This window comes from Anarrhichthys ocellatus, unplaced genomic scaffold (assembly GCF_004355925.1).
Source record: "Anarrhichthys ocellatus isolate YVR2014 unplaced genomic scaffold, GSC_Weel_1.0 scaffold131, whole genome shotgun sequence".
Taxonomy (NCBI): domain Eukaryota; kingdom Metazoa; phylum Chordata; class Actinopteri; order Perciformes; family Anarhichadidae; genus Anarrhichthys; species Anarrhichthys ocellatus.
Window position 1 is genome coordinate 259,488 of NW_022280161.1, and position 18,301 is coordinate 277,788.

Here is an 18,301-nt window from a genome sequence, read left to right on the forward strand (position 1 = left end):
CAGGAAGTAGCAACGTTTTTTTTTTACAGTAAATACAGCTAAGCTGAAAACCTGGTACGGATGTATAAACAATGTGTGCGCACAAAAAACCAGCTTACCCTTTCTCACACATAGCCTGTGAGATACAGTATATAGGAAGGGTGTGCTCACCTTGTGCATACTTCAGACCAGAATACAAACTTTTATTTGAGATAGCTGTGAAAGACATGATTAGGAGAAGACCTTGTTTTATTTATTGCAGGCTACGCAGAGATCTGTAAAATGTCAATCAAAGGTGCATTATCAAAGGTGTAATATAAAATTGATTTTAATTTAGTTATTATCTATTATCATTCTTTTTTATTTACATTTGAGCATAATTTGCCTTTAGTTTAGTTGTATCCTTTTCTTAAATGCGTCGACATCAATGACTTTGTATGCCTATGTGCCTATAATAGTCCCTCAAATATGTACTGTATATACAAATACATACAAATTGACTATTTATAGATATAGAAATTGGCTGTGATTGGGTTTTTAGCAGCATATTTCTCACTTCAGTTTTACTTTAATCAACAACAATGTAATCCTCTTTTCAGACTGTGCAAGTTAGGATTTAGACATGTAGCGATAGTTAAGATTAAGGCGAGGGTAAAGTGTAATCAGAGGAAGGTTCTCACAAATGTAATAAACCTGATGTTTGTGTGTGTGTTTGTGTGTGTGGGTAAGGTCACATGGCAGGACTGCTGCTGCTCCAGGCTGCTGTGTTTACCAACACGAGGAGGAGGAGGTCATACTGTAGCGTAGTATAAGCTCCGCCATGGGAGTCTCTCTACTTGACAGCCAGTAGCAGACTGCAGCATCCAGCAGCAGTTACAGATATCTCAGTGAAGGGACTGATCTTTTGTCTGGATGGTTACTGTTATGCTGCTGTTCAGGGGGTAAGTTTTGACTGATTGTGAAATCCAGATTGATATGATATTTACAACCGATAGTTTCTGCAACATTTAAGGGCTGGTTTTTGCCTTCCAAAATTGGATGGACAGCTTTAGCAAGTAAGTTTTCAGCTAAGGCTTCATTTTATATGGTTTAGGCTGTCACTGTTGGGTTGAAACAGCTTTGTTTATAAGTACAAGTCAAAGATGGCCTTGAGTCTCTGTCTTACTTTGTTATATTGGTATTTTGTGAAAATATCTCAATATTTTTTAAGAGATGTACTGTGTGTCTATGCAGGTGTAAGTTTTTGCATTTGTATTATACTTTCTGTCTGAATGTAAGTTTGTGTGTGCACCTACATAAAACACACAATGACGCATCCGCAAACCAGAGGCAGACACACTGACCCATTGTGGAGGCAGAAAAGCACAAGTCATGCTAAAGGGCACAGCTGACTGTAACATGCAGAGCTGAGCTGTGAAATCAAAAGGAAGAAAAACATAAGAATGTGTTAGTGTGTGTATCCCGTAGCAATTGACATATAACACATTAATGTTTTACGCACCGTGAAAGCAGCGTGATGTCCACACAGACAAAGTAAAAGAGAACACTTTCAAAGTTTCAGAATGGTCTGTTTGTTGTTTCTGAGGCATTTATGCGTCACACTGTCAGTAGTAAGCAGCATGAAGTGACTCATTTGACTTTTATTAATACATTTGCTTAATATTTGACGTGTGCTTTGACTTAAACAGTGACATTTGAATCACACTCACTTCAGAGGGTCCAACACCAAGCACAGTTAAAATTGAGTCAAGATCAAGACCAACAAATTAGTCCTCTTCCAAGCTTCTTACAAGCTTGAACAACGAGTTAGCTATTTATGCAAGAAATGTCAAGGTGCGCATTCTGGGGTAGTGTCTGGGACCCACAATGGAGAGATGAAGAATTGAACATTGGTTAAGAAGTGTAGAACTCCCTCCTAACAAAGTCTGTGTGCATGCTGCACATTGCTACTAGCACTATTGGAATATACAGCATCTCATCATGAGAAATGACTGAATTTGTCCACTTTATGTCTCTGCTATAGAGCAAAGGCAAACAGGGTGAAATGTACTTTGTCCTTCTGATGTACACAATTGACCCGGTTAAACCTGTCACTATGCTTTTATGGATGTGGCATTTGGCGCAACCAAGGATAAAAAAAATATTTCTTATGACAAACAAAGTCTTTTGCGCTTTGTTATTTAGCATTAAAGTGTAAATATGTTTGTATATAGAACATATAATTGCATGCTTAAAAGGAGGATGCAATGGGCAGCACATTTTGTGTCACTAGCTTTAAATTATTTTTTCTTTTGTCTTTCATGGGCCAAACTGGAGAGACAAGGGTCACAAGGGGTTACCCAATCAGAAGTGTAAAATGTAATATATCACTCTTAAAACTGGGATTCGATACACTGAACAGGGTGTTTAGTATATATATATATATAACTAATATATTATAGGGTGTCTTTTATTTTTATCTTTTTATTTCTGATTCTATTTTTTCACATACTATAAAATGTAATGTAATATTTTCAGGATGTATCCTCTTGGGACCACAAACTTCTACAACAAATGTAATGGAAATCATGTTTGAGGGACCATGACCGTTATTTTCTATGACAAGTGGAAATTTGTGCTAGAATAGTGAACGATTACCAAAATCATTGGAATCACCCTCTTCTCGCAAATTTCCTGTCAATCTAACCAGTTATGATATGACAACACAAAGCCATTAGCCAAATTATTGGCTGTTAGCCATATTTTAAACCATCTGTTCCCAACTTTTTGTTATTTTATTATTTGTTCTTAAGGTATCACACTGGTGTGGATCTGTAAATAGATTTGGCACAGATGGGTTTGACAAGTGCTTGAATGTCTCGACAACTTCTGTTGTTGTGCAATGGATAATGCACACACAACCTCTCGCCCCTTGTGACCCTGCAAGATAAGCAAGTATAAATAATGGACGGATGGAAAATCTATTTCGAGCTGTCTCTATGCTCTTGAAAACAGATTCCAAAAGTTTGCCATACTTTACTGTTGTAAATCAAGGATTTAAAGAGGATGATAAATCCCTCACAGGTGGGCACCTTTCAAGTTTTGTAACTTGGCGCACATGATTACGTGGCTGTCACAAACAGTTCACTGATAAAATCACTATTTACACATCTAGGGAATATACAAAATAGTTTTTAAATGCTTTAGAAACATGAGGTCTTAAAAATCTTTATTTGAATAAATAGTTTGTTGCTAAATCAAATTCTTTACAGGATATTCAAAATTTGTTTCTTTATAATGCATGTAATACTTGATATTTTTCTTTACAGGGCTTGTAATAAGGCAATAAAGTAGTCCATGATTATGAGATATGAGTTTACAGATAATTACAATCCCTCCTCAGCATTGTGGAGGTTGATTTATGGCTTTTTGCGTGAGTTAAATACGTTGCATAACCTACAGTCCCCTAACTTGTTGCCCTGCTTGCACTGGCTAGCAGTAGGCCTTGTAGCTGGTCTGTTGCATTAAAGTTTGGCAGAAAAAGTTAAATGCAGGCTGAAATTTAACTGTGGTGTTCTGTTAGGAGCTGCAGTGACTTATAACCAAGTAAGAGTAGAAGAGCTATGAATAAGGAAAGTCCGCTAGCTGCTAGGCTAATTCATGCAATGCATTGTAATGTGTAATGTCTGTTGAGAACATGATGGTTTATGTTGGTAAATGTCAGCTTTGTACTGATTTGTAGTTTTAACCATTAGTGTGGTGGCTGGAACATTTCTTGAGCAAAGCTGTATGAGGTCAGGCGAGGTCAACCAAATTGTCATTTTGGGACCAGGTGTTCCATTGTAATTTTCTATACTATATAACTATATATTTCACTTGTTTTATCACTAATAGTGTTCAATACATCCAAATTCAGCAGTTTGGCTTCATTTTGAGAGCCATAATCCTCTCTGAGCGTGTTTGTGTCTCTGATCCATGGGACTTTCTCATCTGAATTCCAGTTTCTCTGTGTCTATGGGGACGTAACTCAGCAGCCCATTGGTCGATTTCAGTCAATGAACCCTCCTTCGACGCGTCAGAGCATCTAGAATTGAGCTGGGACAACGTGGTATTGATTGACAGAATCGTTAGCTAGTCAGAATCAAAACTGCGCCATCCCTCGCGAAGCGTAAAATCCGATACACCGAAAGTCAAATCGTCCCCCCCTCGTAACCTGCCTTATAAATAACCCCTGTCATCACGGAAACTGTCACACAGACACACAGGATATACGTAGAACAGTTTTTTTAGCTCCAGAACCAGGAAATTATGCCTTTGTCTTCATGAGTCCACGTAAAGGTGAACAGCATTTATGATTATTAGCGGTGAAGCGGTTTGTTGTTCTGTTTGGCTGTATCTCTGTAATGCTTTCACAGAGAGAAATTTGGAAGATATCTCTGGAATCTGAATGGAATTCTCTTGCTTTCTGATATATTGGTTGTCCGTGTTAGCTTTTAGCTTTGTGATAGCTTTGTCCGGAGTGCGTAGCTCGCTGACTCATGGCAAAAAAATACGTGATATTGTGGTACATCTTCTAGTTGATTATATTAGTTGTGTAGAATTGTGTTTGGAGTGTGTAAAATGGCTTAGCCTACATGATATTGTTGCCCAGAATCTTTTCTTTAACTGGGTATATAACATGTGTTTAACATTCATTATATTCGTTTCTGAGAAGTGCATTGTACGACACGCTGTAAGCTAAACTTTCTCCGTAAAATCGAGAGCCCCCCCCCTAGGGGGGCGCTATACCCTGGTGTGAGGACATATACAGTAGATCAGCAACTGTTTAACAGTAACGACCTTGTAATTGCTCACAGTTGGACTATCTCATCGGCAATAAAGTGAATTTGTCACAAGCAAGCCAAACTGTGGTCAAAGTCAGTAACTTTCTACTACTGTATATCTAATTAATGGTCATGACTTTTTACAAACATTTCTAACTATCTAATTTTAACTTTTTATTTCCTGGTTTTGCAGCTGCCATGTAGAATTGTGTCTATATTGTTCCATTTAAACATCAAATAAGAATACTGAGTCAAAAGCAGAACTTTCGAAATAGCTAATAGAACCTGCGTTTTATAGTTGAAAGAGGCGTTTCTGACTTTTTCAGAAATTAGTTTAGTATTAATTAATTATTGTTGTGTTAGAAGTATATGAATGAAACCACTGAAAGGCAGGCATTTGTTTCTTCCTACAGACCTATTCAGATCATCTAAATCCTATTGTTTTCATAAATCAATATACTTGAAGTGATATATATGTATAAATCTAAAGCAACTATATATAGTTGTGTATATGTATCAAGGTTGTATGGACAAATATAAAATGATAAGGTGGGTCGCATCTTTAAAACATGTTGACATATTTCCTCTGGTCGTCCCCGCTGAGACACGGGCTTTGTCTGCAGATGATGGTGACGACAATAACTCATTGGTGTCAGGTACATTAGCTTACCGCAGAAGCCCACTGCTGACATCTTTACACCTGATCTTCCCACCAGTGGTGATCACTACGGCGGGGCGTGTAGGACTACCACAGACCCTCCAACCCGCCCAACGCTTCCACCCAATAGCTGAGCCGTCTCCACTATGGTTCTAACGACCCTAGCTCCACAAATCATCTGGCAGTGTGTTGTGGCGTCCCGGCAGGAGCCACTGGAGACCAGAACACCGATTGCAGGTCCGGTGGATTTTCTCAGGTTGTAGGTTATATTTTCTTCAAAAAGTGAAGACGAGAAGCAGGGAGAAAGGAGGGCAAAGTTACGCCTGCTTTGCCCAGTTCATGCCGTGGCATGTTATGTTGAACGCACAGCCCACTTCAGGTGCACAGAACCGTTTTTTGTGCTTGACGGACCGGTGTAGCCGGTCAACTATTATCGCTGACTGGATTGTAATTATAACCAGATCGATTTGAACTGGCTGGACTTAATTATATGGTCAGAGTTAGGTCAATATTCTTGACTGGGACTTTACCGTATGGTTATGCTCTGCTGTTCATTCATGCTAGTCATCCAGAATATTTAAATATACAAAACTACCTAAAAGTATATAAAAAAATAGCTCCACCTCCACCAGCTACACCATTAAAATATTGCATCAGAAATTTTAATCTTATGATATACAAAAAATAATAACATTGAAAAAGACTATTATTCCTCTATACAATTAGCTGATGGTACTTAGGTACTTTGACTTAAATGCAGGACTTTGCAGTAATTTACATTTTACATTGTATTGCTTAAAGCAGGGGTCTCAAACTCAAGGCCCGCGGGCCGAATCCGGCCTGCCACGTCACTTTATGTGGCCCTTGAATCCGCCAGCAAAAAACAAAAAAAACAAAAAAAGTTAAAAAACATTAAATAAAAAAATAAATAATTAAAAGTTAGACTTGGTAATAAAATATCCCCATAGTCGAAGTTATGAGATAGTCATAACTATGACAGTAAGTCCAAATTATGATAGAAAGTCCAAATTATGATAGAAAGTTGAAGTTATGAGATAGAAAGTCAAAATGATGAGATACTTAAACAGTCATAGAAGCAGCTCTTTGGCTGGTTACCCTACATGTGACATGGAAATGTATTGTGAGTACATTGAAGACTACTTTAAATGTGGCTTTACAACACATGAAATACTTCACGTGGGATTGTGCAAAAGCACCCTTGAAAGGATTTTACTATTCAAGGCAGCACAGCTAGTGTATGGTGATTGGCTACCCTGTGATGCCGAGAAAATGAGCTTTAGAAAGACAAAGGTTCATGTAATTAAAAACTGCAATAGTCAATGATCATATATTTTACAATGACAGAGTCACCTCATTATTGGTTTGTTGACCCAGATAAAAGAACTGATCTCATCTGACTCACTTTATTAAACCCCATGGCAGGGTCAACAAAGACAGGGAACAGTGAATACCACACTGGTATTTGTTACATTGCACCATCAGGGTGAGTTAAAAAAATATGTCTTTTACAAAACATTTTTTAAGAAAAGATGATCCCACACACTGCTCGAGCTAAGCATCAGAATGTATAGCTCAGCCTAACTTTTCAGTCCCTCTGGACCTTCATCAAGAGTATTGTCTTTTCTTTTTTTTAAACCATCACTAATTGACATTTGGCAACGGTTCAGTTGACTATGTGAGATGTGAAAGAAATCCCTTATAGTGTTGAACCCACAGATAATTACAACCAACTCTGCAGTTCTCCTCAAATTAAGTCAAGTCAATTTTATTTATAAAGCCCAATATCAAAAATTTGCCTCAGGGCAGTTAATATGTACAGTATAGGACACCCTCTATCTTTTCAACCCTCTCTTCACATATGGAAAAACTCATTCCAAAAACACCCTGTAACAGGCAAAAATTAATGAAACCTCAGGAAAAAACTGAGGAGCTGAAGCAATTTTTGAATCTTTGAGCTCATTGTTTTGGTTTTGTGGACTGTGTTTCCCTGATGTCGAATTTTTAAGTTGCAGGCCATGTTACCTGATGTAAATTCAAAAAATGCACTACAGGAAAGAAATGCTGTTTAATTCATTTTACTTTTGTAGCATAAAGGGACTACAACTACATTTTGTTGTGCAACCATGTGTTGTACAATGACAATACATTGGTTAACCGTCACCTTCTCATCAACCTTGTTTCCAGTGGCTGCAGGCTGCTGTGAAAAAGCTCTGATAAACACAACCTGTCCTGCACCAAACATTAGACAGACACATTTGGAGACACACTAGTGATAGTGGAGCATTTAGCAGCTTTTGCACTAGCGGGAAAGGGAAGCAGTATATGCGAAGCTTCTCTAGTAGCTGTACACCAGACAGGTTTGGCTAGCTGAATGCAGTCATGCTAATAACTTAAAATAACGGGGACAGATCCAGCACGGACAGTTAGGGAGTGAGGGACATGAAGCACCTGTCTGAGAAATGGATATATAGTTATAAATAAATAATTATATATATATATGTGTGTGTTTTATATTATAGTGAATACTATTATGATATATATATTATTATATTATTATATATCTATATATTATTATATTATACAGAATATTATTATATGATATATATATATATTATTATATTATACTGAATTGCCTGTGAGGGTGACAAAAATATGATGTTCTGACGTGTTTGTCAAAGTGTTATTTACTTCTTTTTTCATGTTGGAATAAAGGTTAAATATTTAACTGCAAAGTAGTAATGCGTGTTTGACACCTTAATTTTTTGCATTAAATCATACTGGGATGTATGCTGAAATTGATTGGATGTGGCACAGCCCTACCTAGAACAGTTCCACCAGCAGCCACTGCGCATACATGAAATTTGACTCTGGTTTACACATTGCTCTCAACGTACATATACAAATAAACAAGAAAAATACAACAAGGACAACAAAGACAACAAAGTAGAACAGAGAAACTAAGCATAAACATTTAACATTTAACTACTATGTACAATATAAATATATATCAAAGAATATATATGAACATAAAGAACAACAATAATGACAATGGACAATGGATTTGGGATATTAGTGCAAATGGTGGTAATATCACTGATTCATGAGAGTGATGGCCAGCGGAAAGAAGTTGTTCCTGTGTCTGGTGGTTTTGGTGTACAGTGCTCTGTAGCGCCTACCAGAGGGGAGGAGTTGGAACAGGTTGTGTCCAGGGTGTGAGGGGCCCGTTTCCTGACTCTGGAGGTGTACAAGTCCAGGATGGAGGGCAGGCTGGCACCAATGATTTTTTCTGCAGACCTGACAGTCCGTTGTAGCCTGTTTCTGTCCTGTTTAGTGGCCGATCCAAACCACACATTCCCAAATATATTTCCATATATTCTAAAGTTCCATATATTCTATATTCTATAGATCGTATGGGTGATGATAGTACTGAAATCACCAGACACATTAGGAATCACGACATCTAAGCATTGTCCCTTTTAAGATTGTATCCATTTATAGTCAAGGAACAATGTCTTCATTCATTCAACTGTGTACACACACACAGTTGACACACTGATTGCTGATGTTGACACAAGCATCACAGAATAAATTAGATTTCGGTCAGTGACGTATTTTTTGCCTCACCAAGTTAATGGCAGCTGATTACATCCTAAACCATTATCAAGGTTCAAACCCCCAGAGTCTCCAGCTCCCACAATGTACTGCTAATCCACATTCAGCTGGCTGAATACTGTGGTTGGCTGCTGATCCTATGATACAGATATTCCAAGCATAGCACCTCAACAAACCAAGAGTTTCAGACTTCTTATGGAGAATATGAACTAGATTTAATCCTGTTCCGGAAAAGATTCATTTAAGAACAGTATTTTATTTTCATGTGTGCTGTTACGTTCCCCTTTTTGGCATCTAGGGGATGCGGGGAGTAACGGTGTTAATTTCACGGGGAAAGAGAGACTGAGCAATGATGACGGTTAACAAAAGAGTATTTATTATAAAAGGGCTAGCTGCTTGCACGGCAGCAAAAGAAAACTACTTTCTTATGAAAAGAAAGCGACACTAGACATACAACAGCCCACACGGCTGGAACAAAGGTGTAGCTTCGGCACAAAGGTGTCGGCTCCCCACCGACCCGTACACACAGCCTCACTACTGTGGTCTGCCCAAGAGATCGTCCTTCAGGAGCTCCTCTCCTGTTAGCCACCAGACTCAGCTAATCGCGATTGAACGCAGCCGCGTCCAATCAGCCGCTGCAGCTGGCATCCGGGACAGAGGGTGGAACTGAAGAAGACACTTAGGGAAAACAGAGGGAGAGCACAAACACGACAAGGCACGTAACATGTGCTGTATGCAACATGTATTTTGAGAAAGAAACCACCATTTAATAGGAGCAAAGGGGTTGGTACTTTTCTTGGTTAGTACTCTAGTACTTTAGTTCCAATGTTGAATCTGCAAATCATTGTCATAAATATAAAAAATTGGTAGGTGTCATATTTTGCTCTGAAATACATACTTAAAGAGGATGTGTGTTGAGTATATGTGTGCATGTGTGTGGGATTATTGAAATAGACCACCTTTAATTTAAACCTGGTATTTCCGTGGACATCAATTTAAAAGGATTGTAATATAAATGTAATTTGTACAGACATGTTTTCATCAAGAAAATGCCCACCCGCAGACTAAATTCCATGCCAGTAGATGGGCTCCTCACTTGTCTCTTTGCCCATTCTACCTCTTTGTCCTTCCTTCCAGCTACCTTACCACTTCCATAACCACCTGCATGTCTATTATGCTCTTTTGCCATTCTCCACCTGTCTGGCCTTTCTTCATCCTGGTCATCTGACTCCCACATCACCATGTCACCATGATTGGAAGCAGGGTTTAAAATACTGAGGTTGGTTCTGGGATTTGAAAATGTTTTGATTTTCTTGATCTAAATATTAGCCTTTCAAGATGTTTGTACAAAAATCGGATAACATTATCTTTCAAACGACGTCAATGCACTTTTGGGACGACTGTGGCTAAGTGGATAGCAGGGCCGTCCTTCAATCAGAGGGTCGGCCGTTCGATCCCCGGCTCCGGCTCTGCTAGTCGCATGTCAATGTATCCTTGAGCAAGACACTTAACCCCAAAATTGCTCCCGTAGCTGTGCCTACGGTGTAGAAATAATATAGAATCTGAATTGTAAGTCGCTTTGGATAAAAATGACTGTAATGTAATGTAATGTAATTTTGTGTCAAGCAGTCATACAGAATGAGTTAGAATATTGCAATGAATGATCCACAATACAATCTGAAAATAAATACAGAAGAGGCTAGAATGATTGCAAAACATCTGAGAATGAATGTTGACAATGTTTAATTAAAGTAAAGTAAATGTATACTCTCACATTCACATGCTCTCTCACCCTCTGTATTCACTGCCTGTCCTTTTCTCTGTGACTCCTCACTTTTCTTTCCTGCCAACGTGTATTAAAAATGATTTACTAAAATTATAAATTTGCATCTATATGCAATATATTTATACAACAATACTATATTATTACTTCATAATTATGCTATGTGTTTGTGTTGTTAAGTCGAGTCTATAGGGTCAGCGATATAAACCAAACAACCTATATTATGTACAGCATTTTGCTAATTCTGTCCCGGGCACAGTGGGCAGTACCTGCTCTTCCTCTCTGATCTCCATCATCTTCTCTCTTTCTTTTTCTCTCAGTCTCGTCAGCTTGTCCTGTATGTATTCCTTCTCCAAAGCTGAGCTTTGATGACAGAAAGAAAGCAAACACATGTAGGCTATATAGGGGTGGAAGTGAAAATTATAAGTCGGCATCACTGGCTAATATTTAACGTAGTGCAACCAGCTATTGATAATGCCTAATACCATAATAAATGGCAACGAACTACATGCAGTACACTCTTAAAACTAAAATCGAATTACCTGAATCAGGCGTCGCATGGAATCAGCGGCCTGTATTCTCAAGTTGTTGACGTAATCAAAGAACCTCAGTGTTGAGTAAAGATTTTGTGTAACGATAAGATCATAAGCAATGACGCTGATCAGATGAGCTAGTCGTTGTACAATATCTTTGGTGCACCAATGTCAAGTTATCTTTAGTCAGCAAATGCAGAGGTCCGGAACACAGTGACCTCAATGGTGGGTATGGCCATGCATGTCAGTACTCATATCAGCATCCTTTCCCCAGTCAGTTGCACAATGTCAATAGGCGTTTTCAGAGAAACTTTTATAAGTTATAAGTTATAAGTTATAAGAACAGAAACCCCATTTTTATTAGGTTTAAGAACTAGGAATGATTATAGTTCTTAGAACTCTGTTTTGAAGGACTTTTTTAGCTCCTATTTCTGTACTCTTGCAGCACAAGAGGAACCATGAGTGACGTGAGAGTGTACAGTGATTAGTAGAACACATCAGCCAATGCAGACATTTGTAAAAACCTGTTAGCTGTGTTAACAATACAAAACACAAACAACAGCTTGTAACGAATAAAAATAGCCAAAAAAGCCGCTGCTCAGCGAGCTAACCCAGTAGCACAAAATGCAACCAGGAGCAGTGCCGCACCTGTGGCGCACTTGAGCAGAGGTGGGATCAGAAGGAATAAGGGGAGCTACATGTATTAAGTGATTCACAACTTGTCGTGGAGCTGTGTGAAATCCTTTTGCCTGTTGATGTGCAGAAGAAACCGTCTATAATAGCGATACTCCTTACCCAGACCGGTTGGAAGGAGGATTTTCTAACGCATTGCATTTCTACTTAAAACCTGTGGAGCTAACATTCGCAGACAATGTTAGCACATTGTTGCTAGTATTAGCATTTCTATGCTTTTCTAGCTACTTAAGGTATAGTGAACGTATAGGCATGCTGCTTTTGCTTTTTAATGATTGCAACATTGAATGAAGACCTACCCGACTTCACAGGAACAGTGTTGTTCCTGAATTTCAGTGTCTTCTGTTTCAATCGCCAGTAGTTCAATATTCAATATATTGAATATTGTAGCCAGTAGTTCAATATTATACTGTGATTCGTAGGCTTTAGCTTCTATCTTTATCTTTTCAAACAGTTTTCACTACTGAATCAGTATTGCATCCTAGATGTATCCCTTAAATATATTGTAGACTCTTCTGTTTACTTCTCTCTGAAATAGCTTTTTTGGTTTTTCTAAAGATTATTCATTCAGGGAATGCTGTTAGTGACAGTTTGGGCTCCATGTTAGCTCTGACAGCTTGACGGAGTAGTGGCGAGGGTCCGGGGCTGATAGTGAAGGGTCAATTATGATTTAACAGTGACATTATCTCCTCAGTTAAAGACTGCAGATGAAACAGATACCTGCTTTCCTCAGATTGCCAGTGTTAAGGAAAGGCCCTTGTATAGCAGCCTATACTTACTGTCATGACAGAAAAAGAGCCTTATTCTGCCGAGCTGGCATAAATGCCATTAACACTGGTTGAAAATTCAGCAAAAATCATGAATAAAGTTGTTGTGCTATGACAACAATTTACTAAATTACACATATTACCAAACTAATTCATGTTTTTGTTTATGCAGCTATAATGGCATCACTGGAAGGGGAAAAGGGAAAAACACTATCTACAGTCTATTTACCATTCAAATATTGTTTCTTAATGTACAATAACCATAAAACCAAAAACAAATCTTTTTCTGTATTATTCTGTAAATTTAAAGAATTACTTTATGAAACTGCCCTGTCTACCTACAGTGATGTGCTGTAAAATTGTAAAAAACAAACAAACAATGTATAACCACAGAATATTAACTTTTTAGTCATTTTAGCAATTGTAATGTGTAAAAATTTGAATTTGGCATGAAAGGAGCCAATGACCACAAAAGCTTAAGCTCTGAAATTTGATTCATTCGATATATCTTCCCTGCCAGGGTAGGGTAAAACCAAATATTAACTACATTTTAATTTGTAATAAATTATAAAATTGATGAGAATAATAACGAAAATATTATGTACACACTCAGCGCAATGTAGTTGAAAAAAACCCCAGCTTTGTCAGACCTCTAGTTTGGTTTTGTGGGCGACTGTTGCTAAGTGGAGAGCAGGGCCGGCCTTCAATCAGAGGATCGGTGGTTCGAGCTCCGGCTCCGCTAGTCGCATGTCGATGTGTCCTTGAGCAAGACACTTAAACCCAAAATTGCTCCTGTCGCTGTGCCTTCGGTGTGATAGGATCTGAATTGTAAGTCGCTTTGGATAAAAGCGTCTGCTTAATGTAAAGTAATGTTTTAGTTTAAAGTGAAAATACTTTTTTTTGAAAGTCTTTGTCTAGTTCTTACTTCTTTCAATACCAATTTTATAAAATCCCTTTCACCAAAAATAATTTTACATTGCACATATCAATACAAATATTTTTTGTTTTATTTTTCAGCCACATGGCAGTTTCATGACATAAACTTTATAACCACAATGGGTTTTAACTTAACTCAAGTCATTTGTTTTATGAATCAGCACCTTGGCATTTTTCCACTCTTTTACTTTTACAGCATGAAGAGTAAACCTATTTACCACAACTTGAAGTTGTCTGTTAACATAATAAAAATGTATAAAAGCCTAAATTCTACTCAGAATCTTCAGATTACCAGACGACATGCTCACCACACTGTCACCCCAACAAAATATAATGTGCAAAGGAATGAAATGCATAAGATAAAATGAATCAGTGCAAGTAGTTTTCAGTGCAAAACGGAAAGTTACAAGTCAGTGTCCAATGCTTACTGCTGCGTACTAAAGACTTTTACATGTCACAGAGGCTTCACTCATAAGTTCTTCAGAAAAAATTAACATGTGTGCTTTCTCAGGTAACAGACAAACTCGCTCCTGGCTGATAGTGTCCCCAGCAGTAGAAAATGTACGCTCTGAGGGTGTAGAGAATTTTCTCATGCAAAGGTCCGGAACATCACAGTAATGTCTAACTTGTGGTATGACTTAGTCCCATATATATTGAAGTAGCCTAGCAGCTGCATTAACGTCTGTATGTAGTCAACAACTGACTGTCAAATCAAATAAAGAAAGTTCAATTGAATAATATCTCAACAATATTTATTGTCAGTTCCAATTGAACTGTATTATAGATAATAGATACTCTAATAATACGTACATGTTCTTCTCTTGTTGCAAGTAAAATAAGGATACATTTAAGGATAAATTACATAACAGAAAGCTTTTGTAAAATGTGCATCTTAAAATAAAGTACTTCATTTTAGAAAGATTTATATAACTGAATTGCCCTGCAGCTTCAAATTGAGTTCATTCAGGTGTGAAGTGATGTTTTGTTTCATCTCTATTCTCCGCTCCATTAATGTGTTAGGATTCTGATCATATTGGGCTCCTAGATCATTTATTATCTGTGCCTTCATTTCGGATGTGAGTCGGTACTTTTGCTCAAAAGTGTTATGCTTTGTCTCGTAGTGGCGACAGAATGCAGTAGGTTCTTGCATAGATGACTCACCTTACAATTTTGTATGCTTTGTTGGACATTGGTGTCAATAGATTTAGCTTCAGACCCCCTTCTTAGTGAACCTTCACTAAGAAGGCAAAACATGTTGCTAAAGACACCAAATTAAGATTCTATACAGATTAGCATTGCTTTGAAGTGGATTGATTTACATAATGGACACATGCCTTTCAGTAAGTGTCTGCTTAAAGCTATATGATTAATGACAAACAATAAATTGTCAAATTAGACTCTTATACTGATGACTGTTTCTCTCCTGCTCCCAGGAAAACCCTGATTGGTCCAGAGCATTGAGCAGAAAGTGTGGACCTCTGTCCTTCCTCCAGCTTGGCACTATGGGATCATCCACATTGGGAAAGGCAGCATCTCTTGATGCTCTCTTAAATGAATGCATTCATGCATTTGGTAAGTAACATATGAATGAAATGCAAGCAAGGCTGGATTACCTATCTGAGACCCAAGGTTTACTGTGTGGCAATTCGTTTGTGGCGAATTGATTAAATTATTACTATGAACTGAAATGGAAGGGGCTTCACAGTGACCTTTCTATTTTTACCCAATATTGAAGCCCTGTCTGTGGAGGGGTCCTGGGTCAAACAAACGTTTAATAATTAATTTAATATTATGCTTACATCTTGCATATTTTTTGAGAAATTTGCCTTTAATCGACTTATAACCAAACCAAGTGCAACAGTGTGGTCCATTGATGAATGATGTTTCTTTTGGACAACAATAATGCAGAGGAATGAGATATATCTGGCATCAATTTATTGTTGATTGGGCCTTTTCATGGGATTTGTTGACAATAAAAAGATATAGAAAATGCCTTTAAGATAACATAGTTGTCTGTTAAGTTTAAATTTGATGACATTTTATGATTGACTTCTCTTTATAGATGACAATGGGGATCTGAAGGCCAACCTGCTTCCTCGCACCCTGCTGCTGATGCATCGCTGGTACATTAAGTCCTCAGAACTGGCGGGAAAACTACTGATGATATATCCCTTCCAGCAGAAACCCTGTAGGAACTACAGCTAATGCACATTAACACAGTGCTAATGCACATAAATACAGTTCTTTAATAATGAAATACTGCTGGCTATTGTATTTCAGTGTGTTGAAGGTATGTACTACTATAAATTGATACATTGAGATGAATTATTCCTCACCTCACAGGAAATCCAAGCTTAATCTCAAAATTAAGATAGCATAGCAGTTGATGTTTCATTTCATTTAAGTGACAGCCTTTCCCTCACCTTTTCTCTTGCTATAGTACTATAGTTAAATGTAAAATAAGCAGTATTGATCTGAATCAATGTCCTTGGAGCTGCTTTGTAAGTGCATAAGAACAATCTTACGTATTAGGTGCAGTTGGCTACTGTAAAGCACATGAGGAGCAACTTGGGGTTTAGTGTCTAACTCATGGACACTTTGAACCATAGATAAAGATATTAAAAAGAAAAAGATCAGACTAGTAACATCTTACATTCTAACTGTATCTAACGTTATATAAATATCTTTATATACAGAGTGATTGCATATAATGTAAAGATCTTTATTTACAGTTATACTGTAAGACCATAATATACTGACTAACTTTATAATACGATCTTTATTTAAAGTCTATGAATGAAACAGACAATCAAGGTTATGGAAAGTTAATGTTAATGTTACATCTCCTTTTAACTTTCCTACTCTATATACAATTCCTGTGCTTCCAGCTCCACGACTATTCCCTCTAGAACAGCTTTTTCTGATCTGATTCCCCTGTAAGCAGGACAACATCATTTGCCAATGCCTTCCAATGTAGTTACTAATCCCCGTTTAACATAAATCTGTTTTACCATGTGACAACACTATGGTGTTTGTTAGGTGTTTGTCACAAAACAAATAAATTAGATTCAAGGAAACATTATGGTTTGGGTTAAAATATGTATTTTGGTACATAAGGTCAGGGAAAGACTGTGAGTTAGGTAAAGTGACTACTTTGTTAAGTTTATGGAACAATCAAGGTCATTCTTTAAATCAAAATGTCTACTGTTGACTGTCATTTGAAGTCTGAAGTTTTAATTCAAATGATGACTTTGTGACTTTATAATAATCTCACATGACCTCCTTGCTTTTGCATGTTCTCCCAAAGTCTGCGTGTTTGTTCTCTGGGTGCTCCAAATTCCTCCCACAGTCCAAATTAATGTCCAACCATTTCTGAAGACAAAAGTATTTCTAACTTTTTTAAATGGCCACACTCAATGATGGGGTCAAAAGCTGCAGTCATAGAGACAAGAGAGACACAATGAGTCATACACATTTTCAACAGCATTCTTGGTGAGGTACTTGGTTGTACATACAAAAAGTGACAGAAGTAGATGTGTGAAGAATGACAAATAGAGAGCTTGAGAGAGAAGTTCAAACCATGCCTACTCTCACCTCCACAGATCTGGACAATTGCAGTTTAAAGTAGGTGTGATTGACAGATTGTTTCGGAAAAGGTTGGACAGTGACAAAGTATGATAAACCTTAGCCGAAATAACGTTCTCTCTTGCATAAGGATGTCGTTACACATGACTCTGCTATTTGAGGTGAGAACTTCCATCAATGTCGAATTAGGTCACTGCTGAGGAAATGCTGAGAGAAAGTTAGAGGCTCAGGCTGCTCATTAGCTTGTAGTCCATACAGTAGCAGCTGCACTGTCAGCTGAAGTGATCATGAACGATTCAGATTCATTCTTCATTGTCCTCTATAGAGGAAATGTGTTTACTTGTGACAAACTTCTATACACAATCACACTTTTAGAACAAGTAACACTCAAAAACAGGGTATGTTATATAACAACAGAGTGTGCCCAGGCTGGTTAAGGCTGTGATGGCTGATGCCACAAAATTTCTCCCAAAGTGTAGTTGTCTATATCTACAGCCAGAGGGGATGTCTGAGAGGCTAGTTTCCTGTTTGTCAGTTCTGTATATATAAACAATGATATAGCAGCAAACAGCTATTTGCTATGTAAAGATATAGTGGAGTAATGGCATCCTGAGCAGAGAATGAAGTCAAGCTTCTCTGTGCTTGGTTTTAGTAGCCAATAATTATGTTACATTGGTTGTGGTCACTCAATGAAGAAATACCTCCTTATCAAGCTGAATACCTTGCTATGTTACTAAAATAACGCAATCATAGCCAAGTTGTACATTATCTTGCTTGCATTGTGTACTTATCTTGTACCTTGAAGCTATTCACAAAAGCTTAACTGTATTCCCTTGTTTACTTCTGTGTGTCACATAACCTCGGGAGGGGAGGTGTGGCCGCCCATTTGTTTTGGTCTGAGGTGCTGGTTCTCTAGTGCGACATCTAGTGGT

The 18,301-nt window shown here is 37.8% G+C and overlaps 1 protein-coding gene across 4 annotated transcripts in view; it reads left to right on the forward strand.

Annotated features, from left to right (window-relative positions):
* The window catches only part of rasgrp3 (RAS guanyl releasing protein 3 (calcium and DAG-regulated)), a 55,740-nt gene that overhangs the window by 11,332 nt on the left and 26,107 nt on the right, over positions 1-18,301 (forward strand). For 3 of the 4 annotated variants that reach the window (XM_031877256.1, XM_031877252.1, XM_031877253.1), the window contains exons 2-3: positions 15,218-15,356; positions 15,847-15,949. In XM_031877256.1, the coding sequence (XP_031733116.1) occupies positions 15,218-15,356; positions 15,847-15,949 (242 nt within the window). Of the gene's footprint in view, positions 1-408; positions 921-15,217; positions 15,357-15,846; positions 15,950-18,301 lie in introns of those variants that run through there. The other variant, XM_031877255.1, reaches the window with a different exon arrangement.